At 49.5% G+C, this 19,880-nt stretch overlaps 1 protein-coding gene across 3 annotated transcripts in view; it reads left to right on the top strand.

Annotated features, from left to right (window-relative positions):
- Positions 1 to 19,880, top strand: part of SRGAP3 (SLIT-ROBO Rho GTPase activating protein 3) — a 434,101-nt gene that overhangs the window by 333,175 nt on the left and 81,046 nt on the right. For all 3 annotated transcript variants that reach the window (XM_049766260.1, XM_049766261.1, XM_049766259.1), the window contains one exon: positions 18,627 to 18,819. In XM_049766260.1, coding sequence (XP_049622217.1) covers positions 18,627 to 18,819 — 193 coding nt within the window. The remainder of the gene's footprint in view (positions 1 to 18,626; positions 18,820 to 19,880) is intronic.

Genomic DNA, 19,880 nt, shown 5'->3' on the forward strand with positions numbered 1-19,880 from the left:
TCATGGGGAGCAATGGTGCTCCCCATTTACATGAGGGATGGTCATATCTTAGTGTCTGCAATCAACCCAACTTCTAATCCTGCTGGGTTGCTCATGGGTTTGTGACTAAGAGTGATAGTGACAAAGAAATTGGGCCACTTCAGCCAGGTGACCCAAGATGCCCCATCTTTCCTGGGGGTCAGTGTAGGCATGTGCTAAATGGAAATAGTGGTCCTCAGATCCCAACTTCCTCATTTACAAAAAGGAGGCACTTCTACCCCATGAGGACAATTATGAGTTTCCACTGGAGTGTAAGATTTTCTGTGAGTATTGTTCTTGGGGGTCTGACTCAGCCAGACCTGCTAGTGGATGTACGCCCCTTATATGCGGACACACACAGACATACAGAGATACAGACACACAGAGAGGGAATATTCACTCTGGCTACATGCAAACCGCATGACCATGCAAGCAAGCAAGAAAATAATCCTGTGCAAAATCAAAATCAAACCCAAAGCGAGGGAGATGGCCAGAGAGATGGAGAGTGGCATTTCATGGGCAAAGCCAGAGCAGCCCCTATCACTCCTCAGTTCCTCTCTCCTTATTACTTCTGGCTTGGGGGACCATATGGGATGCTGGGGATCAAACCCTGGTCCATCCTGGGCAGCTGCGTGCAAGGCAAGCGCCCTACCGCTGTGCTATCACTCTGGCCCCATCTGCTGTGTTCTTTTAATAACCCTCACTGACCCTTGACCCTTGCTGTTCCCTCATCTTCAAACCAGTCCTGGGCTCCTGTGCACTCGCCCCTAAGCCTCTTAGCTCCTCCCTCTGACCCATTCCCCACCCACCCCTTGTCATTGTAGCTGCCTCATGGATGGGAGGCTGGGATGTGCCCCAATCACTCACGGAGCTGTGAAGGCCCCGTATCTTTCTTAGCAGGAGTTCCTGATGTGGCCTCATGGCTTTGGCCCCTCTCACCACCCCCTTTGGTTCTGAAATGCACCCCCTCTAGTCACTCTGTCTCCAAGGGGTAGTCTTTTCCAGACAACATAGAATTTCCTTGTTTTCAGGACAGCTTGCCAGACTGGTAGGGCCCCATATTCCCCATAGTCAAATGAGGGTAGGTGCCAAGCTTTCCTGCCTCAGGCGTGGGGTCCCTCTCCCCTCAAGACCCTCCAATAATCCATCTCAGACCCTAACTCTTCGTAGAACCGTCTAGCTCACTCAGCCAGACTAGACCCATTGTGGCCTTCTCAAGCTCCAATGGAGCCTCACAGGTATCTTTACTAGTCTTAGCTCTTTCACAGTTTCTCTCCCTTACTTTTGGCTAAGCCTGAGGGTGGCTTGAAGCAACTTCAACCTTCTCTCTTCAATTCATCATAGACAACTGTGGAATCTAAGTGAAAGATGGGAGCTTGCTATTCTCAAACAACCTGAAGACAATTTGTCCACCTGTATTCCAAACTGGTTGTCACCTCAGGTTCTACCTGGAGCCACCCCATTTCTTCCAGAATGGACATCCTGGTGGGCAGAATCTTGGTCCAATCATCATTTAGTCTTCTGGGCATGAATGTGTGATGTTTGAATGGATGGAGTGATGGACTGATGAAATGGTAGATGAGTGAGAAGGTGAGTGAATGAGAAAGAAGATGGACTTATGGAGAAGTGGTAGCTGAGGTGGGGGTGAGGGAGAGAGAGGAAGTAGTGAGCTGGGGAGGAGGAAGTGAGCTGAGGGCATAGAGGAAGTACTGAGAGGGGAGAGGAAGCATGCTGAGGGGGGGTGAGAGAAAGTACTGACGTGGGAGATGAAGCATGCGAGGGGGAAGAAGAAGCTAATGGAGGGATAATAAGAATCATGCTGAACACTATTTACAATAGCCAGAATCTGGAAACAACCCTGATGCCTGACAACAGACGAGTGGCTAAAGAAGCTGTGGTACATATACACAATGGAATATTATGCAGCAGTCAGGAGGGATAAAGTCCTATACATGGATGTACATGGAATCTATTATGCTGAGTGAAATAAGTCAGAGGGAGAGAGATAATAGACACAGAATAGTCTCCCTCATCTATGGGTTTTAAGAAAAATAAAAAACATTTTTGCAGTAATCCTCAGAGACAAAGAGAGGAGGGCTGGAAGGTCCAGCTCATGACACGAAGCTTACCACAAAGGGCAGTAAGCGCAGTTAGAGAAATAACTATACTAACAACTACCATGACAATGTGAGAGAAATAGAATGCCTGTCTTGAACACAGAAAGGGGTGAGGGTAGAAGGGAAATGGGGAACATTGGTGGCAGGGGAAAAAGAAGGGTGGGGTTCATTTGATGACTGAAACCCAACTATGAACATTTTTGTAGCCATAATGCTTAAATAAAGAAATTATTATTAATTAAAAATATATTGAGGGGCAAGAGGAAGAATGCTGAGGAAGAGGAAGGAGGAAGTGTGCTGGGCTCTGGGAATATTCTTTTTTGGGGGGAGGGCACACCTGGTAACACTCAGAATTACACCTGGCAATGCACTCAGAGATTGCTCCTGGCTTGGGGAACCATATGGGATGCCAGGGATCAAACCCAGGTCCATCCTGGGTAGCCGCATGCAAGGCAAATGCCATACCACTATGTTATCACTCCGGCCCTTCTCTGCAAATACTCTGTAGTTTCCCCCCCCCCATTTCTCCTCTTTGTAGTAAAAGACTCCTATCCACTTATCTGGGGATGGCCAGGCACCTCTCTTTTCCCACCTCTGACTGTAGCCAGACTGGTAGCCATCATATCAGGCCTTGCCAGACTGTGTTCCTGGAAACTTATCCCATTCCTTATGCCCCCACAGCCTCCTCCTTTATACCCACTGCCTTCACCAGGGCCATATTCTCAGGGGGGCACAGGTGAAAACTGTATCAGCTGAATAACAGGGGACCAACCAGTAGGATAGGGAATGACTGCAGGAAGGAGACATGGTCATGACAAGGTTGAATCCTGTTGGAGTTCTGCTTAAATGTCACCATTTCCTGGAGGCACTCCTCATTGAAGGGCTACAGGCCACCCTACCTGTGCCCTCATAACCCATTCCTACCTTTTCCCTGCCCAGGTGTCCAACTTGCCACTCTGCTGTTCAGTTCTCTTCAGCCCAACACTGTCATTGCCCTGGTTATACACCAATCACTCAGCAAACATGCGGAAGGGCGGGTGGTGAGTGACATAGGGGTGACATACCGTTGGCATCTGTCAGGACCATGTTCGTGACCAACTCCAGAATTGCGGTGGCATTCAGTGATGGTTTTATTGCTCATTCCTCTCTGGAATGTTCTGGAGGTCAGCAGGGCAATGCTGTTGATCTTGGCTTGGTCTATCTGTTTGGGGTTTTCTGCTCTTGTCCAACTTGACTCGAACCCCTGGAATTAGGCTTCACCTGCCATGTCTACTCTTGTTTATCCCCTCTGCCAGCCACATTCTTCACTGGTGCTAGGGTGGTGGAAACCAGCAGGAAGCCGCCGCAATATCTCTGGGGGCTCAACAGAAAATGGCACCCCACATTATCTCAGCCAAAGCAAGTCATAGGCAACCCAGTTCCAAGAAGTTTAGAAGTAGAATTGGGGTGTGAGGGAGAAAAGAGGTGGTGGAGACACACAACACTGTGTGTGCAGGAGGGAGGGGACATGAAGCCATTCATGCGGCCCACCCATTCTCTGGCATCAACTCCCATCCAAGTTCACAGCTTGCTGGGGACTCGGTTTCTCCCCTGCAGAAAGGAACGATGCTTTGTCTGTTCATCTGGAGGATGACTCTTTCCTCCTTCCACTGTGTTTGGCATTTAGGAGGGTCACAAGCCGTGAGGTGCTGACATCGCCCAACAGAATGGAGACGAGGTGCCAGAGCAGGAAAGGGGCCTGGTAGAGGCTGTGGTCACACGTGAACTTTCTGGGACCGATTAGGAGCTGGGTCCCCATGGCCAAGTCTGTCTGGCTTCCCTCAGAGAAGATGCCATCTGGGTCCATTTTGCTCTTGGGAGTCATAGAAGCAACTGGAGACTATTGGGTGCAATGAAGGACCATGCTGTGGGCTGAAAGCAGGCAAGGACCATCTCACCTGCCATGTTGCTAGCAGTCTCCCCTCCCACCCTGACTTCTGGTGTGGCCCGAAATTTCTAGAGGCATTTGAAAATGGGATTCGGGGGCTACAGGAAGACTGAGAGCTGCATCTGGGAAATTTTTCACTCTGGCATTGGGGGCAAATCCCCTTCAGAGCAATGCTCTGTCTCAGACCCAACAGGAAGTTGGGGGTTAAAGGTCAGCCTTCAGGATGGGTGAAGTGTTGTGGGGAGTTGTGCCAATGATTTTGCTGGCTGCCTGGCTCCCTCATGGCAGGCCACATTCCCACATTCCTCTCTTCATTCCTGCATCTCTGGCCAGCCAGTTGGCCCTGGAAGCCCTAAGTGGGAGGAAGTTCTCGCAGCCTTGTCCCTACTGCCAGCCCTTTGTTATTCTTCGCTTCTCTCTCCTCACTCACTGTGCTGGAATCTTCCAAAGTTCCACTGCTCCTGGCCCAAGGACTGGCTCTGGCCTGGGACAGACAAAGGGGCTCCGTCTCCTGCAATTGCAATTGTTGGCAGCGCTGGGTTGCCCGTGGCTCACGAAGATTTTAGGAGCCCCCTGATCCCCATCTTTCCCTATCTCTGGTGACTTCTGTGACCCAGCCTCCTGAGTGTGGGATGCAGCCCCTGAGATGTTTCCAGAATCTTACAGTACCACCCCTGGGAATCACTGAAAGATGAAAATTCTTGCCTTCACCCCTCATGCTTACTATAGGTCATGGTAATGTATAATCTGCTCCCCACTCAAGCACCCAGCTCAGGTACTTGTGTCCGACCCCATCTGTGCTGCCCGCGAGTGGACCCAGCTCCTGGTCACAGTATATTCCTTTGTTCTGTGCTGCCAGGCTCTGTCTGGAAACATCTCCTGGAAACACACCTTGACGTGTGAGTAGGAACTCACTGGGCAGTGGGACCCCCCCCTTTTTTTTTCCTATGTGATGTGACCTCTCTTCCCAGACTCAGATCCTTCACATGATGCTTGGAATCGGTGTGCATGTGGTCTGGAGTAGCATGATCAAACTTCAAAGCAGTGTGTGTGTAGGGAGTTGCCTGCAGAAGGCGTGGCCCACCCTCCCCACCCCTAGTTCCTGAACCTGCCCTAATCTTAGATTCTGTCCAGTGCTGAGTGTGGAAACCAACCTCATGGGGGAACCAACTAAACAACTCACTTCCTGGGGCTCCTGGGATGGGATGGTCCAGTGGTCAGAACCATCCTTCCAGCAGATATGAAGTCACAAGTTCACCTTCTCACTCCCACGTGGCACCTGCTCCCCACGGCCAGGTGTGAGCGAGAACCGGGGCAGGACTATGACCTCAATGAGTGTCCCCACCTCGATGCACCTGTACCCTGGAGCCTATGTAAGCTTCCCTCCCACATGGCCATCATGGGATAGTGTTGAATCAAATAATTAAAGATGGTGGCTGGATGGTGAAGGATGGAGGCCTTTGTCCTTAGGCCCCGGCCACGTGGCTTCATCCCCCATCACCGGCGGGTCTGGGGTTCAGGAAAGCGACGGGTATTGAACTCACTCACAGGCAGGCATCAGGAAGCATCAGCTTTATTCATACCCTATCCACCACATGTGTGTGTGGCCTACATCATAACCTTTCAAGCACTAGTTATTCTTAGCCCTGCATCTTAACTCCTTTCAGCCATCTTCCTTTGACCTCCAGGCTGGTCAAAGACCAAAAGGGCAGAGAGACCCTAATCCCCTGGGTCAGAGGCTTTATATAACCTTCCAAGACCACTCCCTGGAATGGGAGGGGTCTTGCAGGTAAGGTTACACCTAATATCTGGTTCCCAAGACTCCTCCCAGAAAAGGGCGGGTCTCAGGTAGGTACACCTAAATCAAGGGTGGAGTTACATGATAGGTGGGTTTTTGTGGGTTAGCATGTTGGCCCCAGTGCACGAACTGTTTGAGCTCAGTGCCCTGCAGGCCCCTCCTCACTGCTCCCCTGTAGCCTCCCAGACTGTGGGGTCACCTTGCCTGGCATGGTGCTCAGCAACACCCTTAAACTCCTCAGGCACCTCCTGCCCATCTCCACCCCATCTCTTGCTAGTTACGGGTACAGTTCCCAGCTCATACTAAAGCATGAGCACTCCATGTCCACCTGGCAATTTGCCTGCTGCCTTATTCCTGCTGTCCCCACACCCTCTCCTCTGGGGTGCCCCTTCACCTTTAGGATGAATGAATGACAGCTGTTCAGACTGCTCACATAATGAGGGGTAGATCCCGTCCGCAGAGCCCCAGCTTCTTTCTACATCCTAGTTCCTGTGTGTTCTGGTTCAGTGCCTCGGGTTCTAATTCAGTCCCCCCTGTTCTTGTTCAGTGCTCCAGGTTCTAGAACTCAGCACTGCCATGTTCTAGATCTAGATCAATGCGCCATGTTCTGGCTCAATGCCCTTTGCCCTGGCTCAGTGTCCCATGTCCCGTGTTCTAGCTCAGCGCCTTGTGTTCTAACTCAGTGCCCGTATTCTAGTTCAGCACCCCATGGTCCAGCTCAATGCCCCATGTTCCAGATCAATGCCCTTCACTCTGCCTCAGTGTCCTGTGTTCTGCCTCAGTGTCCTGTATTATATCTCAGTGCTTCCATGTTCTAGCTCAAGGCCCCATGTTGTAGCTCAATACCTTCCCATGTTCTGCCATTTTCTCCCTTACCTAGGAAATATTTCAATGTGTGTGTGTGTGTGTGTGTGTGTGTGTGTATGTGTAGTGATTTTCAGAATGGGATTGAGGGGAATGGGAGGCACCAGCACGAGTGTGGGTCTGAGAACTGCATGGGGGGGAATGCTGGCATTCAGACCTCTAGACTTGAAGAAAGTGGGAGTTTTTGTGGGTGCATATACCCTTCTCAGGACTGACCCTGGGCAGCCTTATGGACAGACAGCACTTTGGCCTTTGGCCTTTGGATTTGGCCTCTGCTGGAGTCTTGACCTCTTTCCATGTGGGCAGCAGATTTATCCACTGAAAACAGAAATGCAAATTGATAATGAAAGTGCGCGGAAGAGCCTGGTACTCCTGTCTCGGTGAGAAGGGAGGGAGAAGGTATTCAGAGCTACTGGGGACGACAGAGTAGGGCATGGAGCGGGGCTCACTTCCATGCTTCTAGGCTGGGTGCCACTTGGCTGGGTACTGATTCTGGGGGCGTTACTGCTTTGTGTCCAGATGGGGTGTCAGACTGCCTGAGATTCAGTCCCTAGATCAATGGGGTCCACACTCAGCTGTTGAGATTGAAGTTGACCTTGGGGCAGATCATCTAATGTGGTGAAACTGCTTCGCCAACCTATGCTGAGAGCAGAGACCACCTGCCCAGATGCCTGCTGCCCACTGCCAAGGGTAGACTCAGGGCAGAGGCTTCACTCCAATAATGGACATGAAATAAGACCTTGACACAGGACACATAGATTCATATCAAAGTGCTAAGTGCTGCTCTGAGCCCCAGTAAGAGCTTCCCGCTTGACCACTGGCATGGGCCACCACCCTCTGCTGGTGGTCAGAAGCTCAGTGCGCCATGTTTTGTGTCGATTTTCAGATAGTGGTTGCTTATGCATTAATAATAATCATACCTTCTTTATGCAGAAGGAAGGATCACCCCCATTGGTGGAAACTTGTCCTGGCTAAAGACCTCTCTCATGTATTTCTAATTTGATTTGACCACAGCTCCAGGTTGGCACCATTAATCCTGGCTTTATGGATGAGGTTAATGCCTGGAGGCAGAGCAGAAGCAAATACAGAATTTAATTCTCTCTCCATGCTGGAGGATAGACTTGCCTTAGCAGACCACAGCCAGCTAGCCAGCCAATAAGCAATTATAACCCTCTTGCATTTTTTTTTTCCAGAGGCTTTTCCTAACAGGGTGGGAGGGCTCAAGATCTAGGTTACTTTCTGGACCCCCTGTCTTGGGTTTTGCTCAACTCTATCTCCAAGGCCTGGGTAAATTGAGACGGTGGTTGTGAGCTCTGGCTCGATGTGTGATTGTAAAAATGGAACTCACTCAGATAACCAGACACTGCATGCTGATCTCCTTGAAAACGTCCTCTATGCCCCGATGGTGCAGTGGTTGGATATTTTAAAAATCTTTGCAGTTTTGCAGAGGCTAACAAGAAGAAATCTCTCTTTTCCTGTCTCAGTCTGTTTGTCTGCCTGTCTTCTTGCCGTCTGTCTGCCTGTCTCTCTCATGTGTGTGTATGCTGAAATCAGACCCTTCGGATTTTTCCTGTTTCCTTTCTGAAAATCCATTGGCAAGAATTTGCACTGCTGTCAGAATGAGGTAATGAATAGTGAGTCACATGGCTCTGGGAGCATAAATCTCTCTTCCTGGTGCCTTTTCATGCTGGAGTCAAGCTTTCTGAAGCAGTAGTTGCCATATGCATAAACGATCCTGGCTTCCCCATCACGTGGAATATTTTTTTCATGTGGCATTCTCATCTGAAGGTCATAGACATTTATCCTGGGTCCTTTTACTGTCAGGTGGAGGCACTTATGGCTGCAGGCTCCTTCCTGTAAAGAACAGCCATTGGAGCCTTGGCCAGTCATTTCAGCATAAGTTACTGGGGTCAGGGTGGGGACAGCTGCAGCAGAGGGTGCCACCAGGATCTGGGTTTGAGTTCTGCAAGACCAATGGACTTCCATGAAAGTGTCATTTGCTGGGAGGGTTTTCCAGAATCCTCAGCTGGAAGATTAGAAAGTGTTTTTGCACCAGTGAAGGGGGGTGTTCTTTACATGACTGAGACCCAACTACAATCATATTTGTAATCAAGGTGTTTAAATAAAGATATAAAATTTGATCAAATCAATTAATAAATTTAAGTTCATTTACTATGGAAAAAAATGTTTTTTGATAAACGGATGCAGCACTCACCTAAAAGGGTGGATTTGGATGTCTTTGCTCAGCTCTGGGCTCTCTTTACTATCTCTGAGTGCATCTGTGCTTTCCAATCTCCAGGGATACTTGAGGTTTTTGCCAATGAAGGAGGTGTTGGCCATCTCAGAACCAGTTGATCTTTCCAAAAGTTATCACTCTTTCTGTATTAGAGGAGAAAGAAATGACCACCATGTAGATAGTTTGAAAAACACACAAAATACAATGATTAGTACAGGAATGAGCAGCTGAGGACCATGGGTCTAGTTCCTAGTTTGTCAATAAAGTTTTATTGAGAACCGCTGTACGCATGGACTGCTATCCTATCTTATCAAAGGCAAATGGGTAGTTGTAGCAAGGGTCACCTGATTGCAAAACCTCAGTTCCACAGAGCCCTTTGTCAAAAATTTTCCAGGTCCCAACTTAGCCCCGCAAATACAAGGTAGTACGTCCAGATATTTTTCAGTCTGTTCTCTGTGTATTATATGTTGGAGGAATAAAACACACATCCTATTTTTGTTTACCTCACTTTATATTATTTAACAACACAGTGCATGTGTTTCCCAAGGATAAACTACTTTAGGGCATGATTGCAAATGCAGAGGTGTTGGTTGCATGCCCATGCCAATCAGGTGACCAGTCCCCTACTGACCCAAATCACTCAGTGTCCAAGTTTGTGTTTTTATTAACAGTGCTGGAACAAATAAACTTGCATGGGCACTCTTTGATGCTGCCACTGGTGCCAGAAAGGGCATGAGTCAACACATATTCTGAATGCTTGGCCTCCTCATTATATCTTATTCTCCCAGGACAGTGGGAGTTTCTGGGAGCAGCATCCAACAATATTGTCTTTCTACCTCAGTTCCTTCTGCCCTCCAGCATGGACACCTCAAGAGTTGGAAAATGCATAAGGGTATGATGCTGGTGAGGTCTCACTGGTTGACTTGTATGAAGTCAGGGGGAGTGACTGCAGCCCTGAAAAGGGAAACTGTTAGGTTCTCTCACTCCAATTATGTCATCTGGAGAATGGTTGGGAGAAAGGCCCCAGAATTGTGAACCTTGTTATGTGCAGGAAAGAAGTCAGTCCTAGACCTTACCCAGGCCTTCTGGGGTGAGAGAGAGAGACAGAGAGAGAGAAAGAGAGAGAGAGACAGAGAGACAGAGAGACAAAGACAGAGAGACAGAGAGAGACAGAGAGAGAAAGAGAGAGAGAGAAGAGAGAGATATTTCCAAAGGAGGTGAGAACACCCCAGTATACCTCTTAGCATTAAAGTATGAAGTTCACATCTTAAGAGGGGAGATGCAGGTGACGTGTGCGTGGGGAACACATGTGCTTGGCAGCACATGCATGCACTTCTTTTGCTCCATGTTGGCTTTTTCCCCCCAAATCTGCCTATGTGGGCCTTTTTCCCTAGGCAAGATACAGTTGTTAGGATGGTTGCCAGGGGGAAGGGTTGGGGGTGGTTGATGGTTTTCTCTGACCTTCCTTTCTTGGCCTTTGCTTCCACTGGAACTTCTTTCAATATGGTGGTGGTGGTGGTGGTGGTGTGTGTATGAAGTGGGGGAAGGTCTAGACTTCTCTGGATCTGCAGTGACACCAGGGAGAACTTTATCAGACCTTAGTTCCTGTGTTCACTAGTTGGGTTCTGATAGCCTCAGGTCTAGTGACTTTTTCAAATCCCATCCCTTGGACTTTTTTGGGGGGTGGTGATGGTGGTGATGGTTATACTGATGCTTAGGGGTTACTTTGGCTCTGTGTCAGAAATCATTCCTGGCTTGGGGGAACCATATGGGATGCCAGGATTTGAACCACCTTCTGTCCTGGATTAGCTGCATGCAAAGCAAATGTCCTACTGCTGTGCTATCACTCCGGCCCCATCCCTTGTTTCTTTGACAGCCCAAGAACTCATTATCTTGGGGTCCTTTTCCTGCTTGCCTGCCCCAGCTGTGCTTTCACCAACCTTGTGCCCCCTCTCCCTGATCTTATTCTTTGAGTTCTGCCCTCTGTTCCCCTCCTGGGACTCTCCAATACCCCACATTTCCTCACTCTTCTGCTCGTCTGCCTCACTCACTACTCAGACCATGTTCTGAATGTTTGTTCTTCCTACCCTTTGTACCTGAAAACTATTCAACTCCAGGACCAGCAGGTGTAACAGGGTAGGCCCTGGTCTTCAGCCTTTCTCCATCTTTCAAAATGGTGCCCTAGGTGTGGTATTCACTTCCTCTGACTGCTGCAGTGAATGAGCCCAGAGCTGGGGTGATTGAAAAGCACCCATGTCCTCTCCCAGTTCTGAAAATGCTAGAAGCCTGAAATCATCTTCTTGGGGAGGGAGTGTGGAAATCAAACTGTTGGCAGGATCCCTTTGCTCCCACAGAGGCTCTGGGGGGAAAACTCTGACCCTATCCACCATCCAGCTCCAGCCTGATTCCTGCTTTCTTCACCTTGTCTCCTGCATGTGGCCCCCTCCTGCCTCTTGGGGAGAGATGCTGGCATTCATGTAGGTCCCTCATTCCACTGATCCAGGAAAGCCTATTCTTTTCAAGCTCCAGGAGCAGAGGTCATACAGGGCCACTCCAGGCCACCCTCTTCATTTTATAGTCACCAAGTTAGTCACTGAGAGACCTCGCCTGGATCTCAGGACTGAAGTCTAGCTACGCAGTTGGGACACCCAGGTTCTGATTCCCCTGAGGGTTAGGCTTTTATTTTTCTTTCTCTCTTTCTCTTTCCTTTTAAACTCAAAGAAAGACAGATTTTTAGGCTACTAGTAATTTATACGTTTATTTTTTTGGTGTGTTTTTGTTTGTTTTGGGCTCACACTTTGTGCTGCTCAGGGCTTACTCCTGGCTCTGCACTTAGGAATCACTCTAAAGGGAACCAATTGGGATGCTGGGACAACCCTGTGCAAGGCAAGTTTTCTACCTGCCATGCTATTTCTCTCACCCTAAGGTTAGATTTTCTGGGCCTCAGTATCCCCTTTTTATGTATTATAGTTTGACTGGTTCACTGTTTTCTTATGTAAGGGACCAGCCTCACTTAGGTTTTTATATGATGTTTGTTTGTTTGTTTTGGTTTTTGGGCCACACCCAGTGATGCTCAGGGGTTACTCCTGTCTATGTGCTCAAAAATTGCTCCTGGCTTGGGGGACCATATGGGATGCCAGAGGATTTAACCGTGGTCCATCCTAGGCTAGTGCGCACAAGACAGACACCTTACGCCCTGTGCCACTGCTCTGGCCCCTATTTATTTATTTATTTTTGGTTTTGGGGTCACACCCAATGACGCTCAGGGGTTACTCCTGGCTCTATGCTCTATGCTCAGAAGTTGCTTCTGGAAAGCGCAGGGGACCATATGGGATGCCGGGAATCTAATTGGAGCCCGTCCAGGGTTAGCCGTGTGCAAGGCAAACACCCTACCATGTGCTATTGCTCTGGCCCTGATATGATGCTTTTTAAAGAAATTATTACAACATTACAAGTTCAAACACCAATCCCACCAACCAGTGTGACCTTCCCTTCATCAGTGTCCCTAGTCTTCCTCCCACCACCATAGTCTGTCTTCTTGTGGGCACAAATTTACTTCAAATTGTTTGTTACATCACAAAAGCAGATGGAATTGTCAAAACGTAGATCATTAAAGGTCAGTTTAAAATAATTCTGAAATAATAATTTATTTTTTTGGTTTTCTTTTTTTGTGTCACACTCAGCAATGCTGTTTCAAAGAAATAGTTCCCTTTTCAGCAAACTGAAATCCTGGCATGGACTGCAGAATCCAGCAGGAAAGAACAATGTTATAAAGACTTCTTGCCTTTATCTTTGCAGCTGCCTCCCCCTGAGTGGGTGGGTGGTGAGGGAGTCTGGCTCTCCCTTCTACTACAAGGCCACAAGGGATCCACATCAGCAGGCAGGCAGGTTAGAGAAACACTTTCATGCGCAAGGACACTGTGCACTCGGGTTCAGGAGCCTCATGGATGTGTCTCAGGGGCACTGGGTTTGAGTGAGATGGTGAACCTAGAAAGCATCCTTATCAGAACTGCAGCTAGAAACCTTGCCAAGGAATTTCTGACTCTACTGTCTCCTTGCCCCAGATCCCTCAGGGCTTACAAGATCCCACTCATTGCCCAGATCCCTCAGGGTTCACCAGACTGCAGGGCTGCAAGTACAAAATAGGTGCAGAAGCCAATCGGGGGGAGGGCTGCATCTCAGAACTTCTACTCAGAGGAGGAAGTATGGCCTTACTTTGCCTTTTTTGCTCAATGGCCAGAAAGAAGTGGCTTGTCTGGCTGTGACCCCCCCAAAAAACAAAAATGAAAGCATTATAGGGGACACAGTTGCTATATGGAATACCCGCTGTCTCACCCTCCCCTTCCTCTGCTGGAGGAGTTTGCAGTAGCTAATCAAGGTTCGACTTTGGGTATCTTGGCACTCTCATGGCTTCCCCCCAAGGGCTTCCCAATGCTGGTTTCTAGGCTGTCTGGTGTGACCAAGTGGCACCCGAAAAACAGCCCCGCACAGTTGTTCAGGAATTCTATTCCAGTCCCATGTGGTAGCCATACTCCCTGTTATTTATGTGATCAGGGATCTTTTTTTATGTGGAGGATTTTGGGTCAAAGCCAGCAGTGTTCAGGGCTTACTCCTGATTCAATGGTAAGGGTTCACTCCTGGCAGTGCTTGAGGGACCACGAGGCCAAGTTGGCCTCATGCATGGCAAGTATCTTCCCCACTGGACTTGTTCCTCCGATGATGGCTGCTCTTTGCCTTTTGGCCTAAGCTAGAAAGTCCCAGGCTCCAGGCCAGGCCCTAGAGACAGACCTACTACAAAAGCACAGTTGGATCATGTGACCAAGAGCTAAGTGGAAAGGGACATTTAGAGCATGCTGGCCGTGCCTTCCTCTGTGGATAAGACAGCAGGTCTCCTGGGGACAGGCCCTTAATGTTATTCATTTTCCGCTGAATCTGTAGTGGGCCTGTGAGCACAGCCTGTGTCTTGTCTCAAGGGGGTGTGAGCTGCCTGCTCCCCCTGTCCCCTGGGACAAATGAGGACCATTTAGGCTAGGCCTCAACTTCATGTATGGAAGTAGAGGTGGCCTCCCCACCATGCCCACCAGGTTTTCCACATGAGATGGTGTCCAACTGTGACTATGAGGTGCGGCTTCTGTCTCTAATCCTAGTTGGGTGAGGGGTACCGTTCATAGATGTGCTAGAGTGGAACTTGAGATGTCCCCTAATAGACACAGGACTTCTGTAGATATGGCTGGAGACATTGACTCAGATGCTGCCTGGGGCCACAGATGCTTTGAGTGCTTGAAAGGTGGCAGGTGCTACTGAAAACCCAGGGTAGGGAGCTGGGGCCAGGCCTACCCACCCAGCAGGATGCAGGTCCCTCCTGGTGGGGCAGGGGACCCTCTGCAGTGCTAGAGATCGAACATGATTTGGCCATATGTGGCCAGTACCTTAACCCCAGTACTGACTTTTGGGGCTAGATTTAAGTAGCTACATATGGCTAGTGACCTCTGTTGGACTCCTTGGTGCTAACATAGAGGATATACGGATGAACACTTCTAGTAACAAAAGGAGATGGATGATTGATTGCCTAGGAGACATTGTGCACAGCCCGTGAGGGAATGCATGCCAATGACCCTGCTGAAGGCCAGGCCAGGCTGGAGGCACCCCCTCCCAGTCCCTGAACCTTGCCCCTTGGATACCATGCTGTCATGCCCAGGGGTGCATTCCTTCAGAAGCCCAAGGCCAAGATCAGGGTGAGCTGAGACAGTTCCAATGACAGTAGGATGACTAGGAGGGTACCCTGTGACAGATGGACTGACTGGGGATAGGAAGAGTAGATGTATAAGGTCCTGAGAGGGGAAGGTAGGGATTTTCAGGAACCATTTCTGACTTGAGACCAATCTGACCCTAGTCTGGGTCTGAGCTGGCCTTTGTACTTTCTGGGTCTCTAGGACAAAGCAGCCCTGTTAGGGTGTCCGTGAGGAATGATGATCTTTCCCAGGAACCATAGGCCAAAAGGTGCCAGGGATATCTGCAGGAGTTTTACCTGCAGGCTGATGTCCACTTGACTTTGATTCCACAGGTCTGGGGGTAGCAGAGGCAGGTGGATGTCTGGAATACTTAGGACAAGGTGCTGGGTGCTAACTGAGTGACATTTATGTCCTTCCTGTTCTGGCCCTGCTGGCAGCCTGGGGGAGAGGCTTTAGGGACTACAAGTGGTTGGGAAATTGGCAGTACAGCAGATGGGCTGGGTCTCAACAACTACTCTCTCTCCATTTGAATGGGAAGAAATTTCAACCTTGACAACAGTCTTCTGGGGCTCTATAAAACAAACCTTTGGCCTTTACTGCAGCTCAAGATTGCTTCAATTTACCTCTGTCCAGTCCCAGTCCCCTCCAACTTTTCTGACAAGAACTTGTGACTTAACTTGTTCTTGGGCACAAGTGTCCAGTCATCCTGGTATTGCTGGCCGGGTCAGAGGTTATACGTAGTCCTCAGGGACACTGGCTAAGAGATTCCAGAGAGCCTCTGATGTGAAATGGGCCCAGGAAGGATTTGGATGAATAATTCATGTCCCTGATACATTTTTCCAAGAGAAGGTGATGGCTCAGCACCCTGGGCAGAACTCACAGCGTTGGGGACACTGCAGAGACTCTGGTTCTTAAAATCTGTGAGCTTGGCACCTGGCTGGAAAGTTGAGGACTGGGGTTTCTTCACTAGGGAACAAGAGGGACCCCACTTTCTACTCCTTATGTCTTTCAAACTTTTTCCAAGTTAAAATGCACATTTGTTTCCTACCACAAAATATCTTTTCTGGAGGCTCGGAGAGATAGCACAGCGGCGTTTGCCTTACAAGCAGCCAATCCAGGACCAAAGGTGGTTGGTTCAAATCCCGGTGTCCCATAGGGTCCCCTGTGCCTGCCAGGAGCTATTTCTAAGCAGACAGCCAGGAGTAACCCCTGAGCAATGCCGGGTGTGGCCCAACCCCCCCAATTATATATATATATATATATATATATATATATATATATATATATATACACCTTTTCTTCACTTTTTTGTGGGGGCTCCCCTGCAGAGCTTTAGGGCCATACCTGACTATGCTCAGTAGTTGTGCTTGGTGGTGCTCAGGGGCCATATGTGGTGCCAGGGATTTGAAGCAGGGTCAGTTGCATGCAAAGCAAAACACCTCTCCCAAAGCTGATGTGTAGTTGCCAGGTTTGAGGAGAGGAGGGAGGGAAACGTGAGTTGATGGGGCAAAGAGGGGTTCAGGTCTGAGTGTGCTCTAAATCTACACAAGACACCCTCCATATGTACAAAATTGAAGGTGTTCTAATAATGAGAACTGGAGTTTCATTACTGTTTCCATACTGCTGTGGTCAGCCATGGATTCAACTGGTAACAAAGAGGGGTGGAGGGTCTCTACTTCCTATTTTATTTAATTATTTATTTATTTTTTGGTTTTTGGGTCACACCTGGCGGTGCTCAGGGGTTACTCCTGGCTGGCTGTCTGCTCAGAAATAGCTCCTGGCAGGCACGGGGACCATATGGGACACCGGGATTTGAACCAACCACCTTTGGTCCTGGATCGGCTGCTTGCAAGGCAAACGCCACTGTGTTATCACTCTGGGCCCTCTACTTCCTACTTATTTATTTATTGGTTGGTTGTTGGGCCACACCCAGCAGTGCTCAGAGCTCCTGGCTCTGCACTCAGAAATCACTCCTGGCAGGCTGAGGGACCATATTGGATGCCGGGAATCAAACCGGGTTCCTCCCTGGTCGGTCGCAAATGCTCTACTGCTGTGCTATCTCTCTAGTCCCTCTATTTTCTTTTTCTTTTTCTTTTTTTGGTAAACCTAGAACCACTTAAAAATAGTCTTTGAATTCACAAATATGTAAAGGGCTGAAATGATAGTTCTGCAGAGAGGGAGTTTGCCTTGCACACGGCCAACCTAGGTTCGATCCTCAATATCCCACATGTTTCTCTGAGCCCACCAGGAATGATTCTTGAGTGCAGAGTCAGGAGCACCCCTTGAACATCGCTGGCTGTGGCCCCCAAACAACATAAAATAGAGAAATATGAGAAGTCCTAATTATCTTGGCTCTGAAGATCTCCCAGCCTGCTCTGCACTCTGGTGGGTGGCCTGTCCCAAGAGTTGTGGCCCTAGGCGGTTACTCTGCTCAGAGGAAAGCAGATATGTGCTGGCAGGCAAGTTGTATGTTCTGAGAGCTTTTGGCTCCTATATATTATGAGGCACTCTGAGGGTTTTATCAGGAGGGAGACACCTGAGGCTGCCTCAATATCTATGACATCAGGTGACTGTGGGGACATCTCAATCCCTGAAAAGTCCTAAACTCTGGTTTCTGATGTAAACTTCCTTTTTTGTTTTGTTTTGTTTTTGGGTCACACCCGGCAGCGCTCAGTGGTTCCTCCTGGCCCTACGCTCAGAAATCACTCCTCGCAGGCTTGGGGGACCACATGGGATGCCGGGATATGAAGCACCATCCTTTTGCATGCAAGGCAAACATCCTACCTCCATGCTATGTCTCCAGCCCTCTGATGTCCCTTCTTGCCCTGCTGCCAGCCCCCTAAGATCTCTCTGCCTCTCTGGGCTGCTTAAGGCTGGACCTGCTCCTGTGGAGATGTTGACTGAATGAAACTGTCCTTGAGAGAAATTTATTTGATTTCCCTGACCCGTGGAACACAAGCTCCTAGGCTTCTCGGCTGCTGCCAAGGCTCCTGCTAGGATCTCTTCCTGCTGGAAAGGCCACGAGAACTGCAGACCAGCCTGAACATGCCATCTGGGTGGATGGTTTGGGGCTGTCATTCTGTATCCTCAGGGCCTCCTGTCATCACAGTGAGATTTATGGGTTTTTCCTCTAAAGCCCAGAATGGGATCTCCTAATGCCTGTGGTTGTGCTTTCTGATAAATATTATCTCTGCAGACCACCACCATCTTGCACAAAGGCCACCAGAGAGGCTCACAATAGCTGGGCCTCTCTCCTTACTTGAAAGTATGGAGTGGCTCCAGTCAGCTTTCCAGAGGCTCATTCCCATCTTCAGTACCTGGATTTGATTCCTGCCTCCATTGCCCCAATGTTTGGACTCAAGGCTTCTTACCTCAGAGTATCCACACCCTCCTGGGGGGGAGGGGGACAGTGGGGGACACTGAGAGCTCAGAGCTGGTTTCTGATGCCCCTTCTTGCCACCCTGTTTTTGGATTTTGGGTCACACCTGGAAATGCTCAGGGGCCACTCCTGGCTCTGTGCTCAGAAATTGCTCCTGGCAGGCATGGGGGGCCATATGGGATGCGGGGATTCGAACCACCGTCTGTCTTGGATCAGCTGCGTGCAAGGCAAACACCCTACTGCTGTGCTATCGCTCTGGCCAAAAGGGTGTTTATCTTGAGTAGAAATTTGGGTTCTAGACACAGCCTTTGTGCTGTCATCTTCCTATCCAAAATGACCCCAAGTGACGATCTCATATGCGTCTTCCATGTCTCTGGATGGCAAATGCTCCTCCTCCCTGTCCCATGTATCTCAGTCCATCCAGGGGGAAATACTGAGACATGGCCTAGACCCCCATTGCTGCCCAATGACCCCATCAGGCAAGCAAATACTGTGTGGGCTTGTTGAAGGATCACCCCCACTGTGCTGATGTCCCTGCCCCATGTGTGCCCACAGAGATCCGCACGCAGCTGGTGGAGCAGCTCAAATGCCTGGAGCAGCAATCAGAGTCCCGGCTGCAGCTACTGCAGGACCTGCAAGAATTCTTCCGTCGCAAGGCCGAGATTGAACTCGAGTACTCGAGGGGCCTGGACAAGCTCGCTGAGCGTTTCTCCTCCAGGATCCGCAGCTCCCGGGAACATCAGTTCAAGTGAGACACGGGCGTGGGGCACAGGCCTGGGTGGAAAGGGAGGCGGGGCAGGCACGGACATGCAGGAGGGGGTCCCTGGTGATTAGCTCCGCGGCTAGCCTGAAGCCTAGCAGGAGTAGATGCTGGGCCAGTCCCCAGTGGCCCTCCCCTAATCTAGTCCCTTCTTTGGGATAAGGCAGGCTGTTTGTGTTCTAACATAATCAGCATGGTGGCGGGAGTGTCCTCCCCAAGGACTGGCACAAAAAATACTGGGACCTCCCAGACTGTATCCTAGCTCCCTTTGGGTCTCTTGTTGTGTAACTAACCAGGCATCCTGGAACTGATCTTCCAGCCTGCTCTGTCCCTACCCTAGAGGTCTCCAGGTCTCCAGTCAAACCCACAACCTCAGTAGCATTAGGGCTGGGTCCTAAAAGGGGTGTCCTCATTTCTAGTGGATGTCCCACCTGAAGGAGCCCCACCATGTTTAGAACAAATGGGCTTTCTATTCTCAGTCCAGCTTAAGAAAGCTGTGACAAGCCACCATAAGGCCAAAGCACTCACCATCGTTGAGCTCTTCTTGGATTCTCAGGTTCTTTGTCCATGTTGGAGCGCCATTTGTTATTTTAATATATAAGACAGCTCACGTTTGTTGATAGGGGGATGCAGGGTCACCCCTACTGACCCATATACATCTTCCATGCAGGGGTGTCCCACAACTGTGCCTCACACCCCTCTTCCACCTGGGGTAGCATCATCCAACATGGCGGCGACTTTTCCTTTCTACTCCATTGCAATCCCTTTCTCTGCTGTTTTCCAGACCTTTGTCCTACCCATGTTCTGTGACTATTAGTACACAGCATCATTTTGGGGTACCATGTGCCTGTGTGGTGTTTGACAGTCCCCCTTGCTTCCTCCCAGAGGAAAAATTGCCCATAAAACCTGTCTCAGTGGTATCTCCCTGGTGCCAGGCACCCCCACTTAGTAGTTTGGTTATTATTTTTTGAAGGTGGCCATACCCAGTGATATTCCTGGCTCTGTGCTCAGGAATTATACCTGGTGCTGCTCAGGGAATCATATGAGGT

Source organism: Suncus etruscus, chromosome 20 (assembly GCF_024139225.1).
Source record: "Suncus etruscus isolate mSunEtr1 chromosome 20, mSunEtr1.pri.cur, whole genome shotgun sequence".
NCBI lineage: Eukaryota > Metazoa > Chordata > Mammalia > Eulipotyphla > Soricidae > Suncus > Suncus etruscus.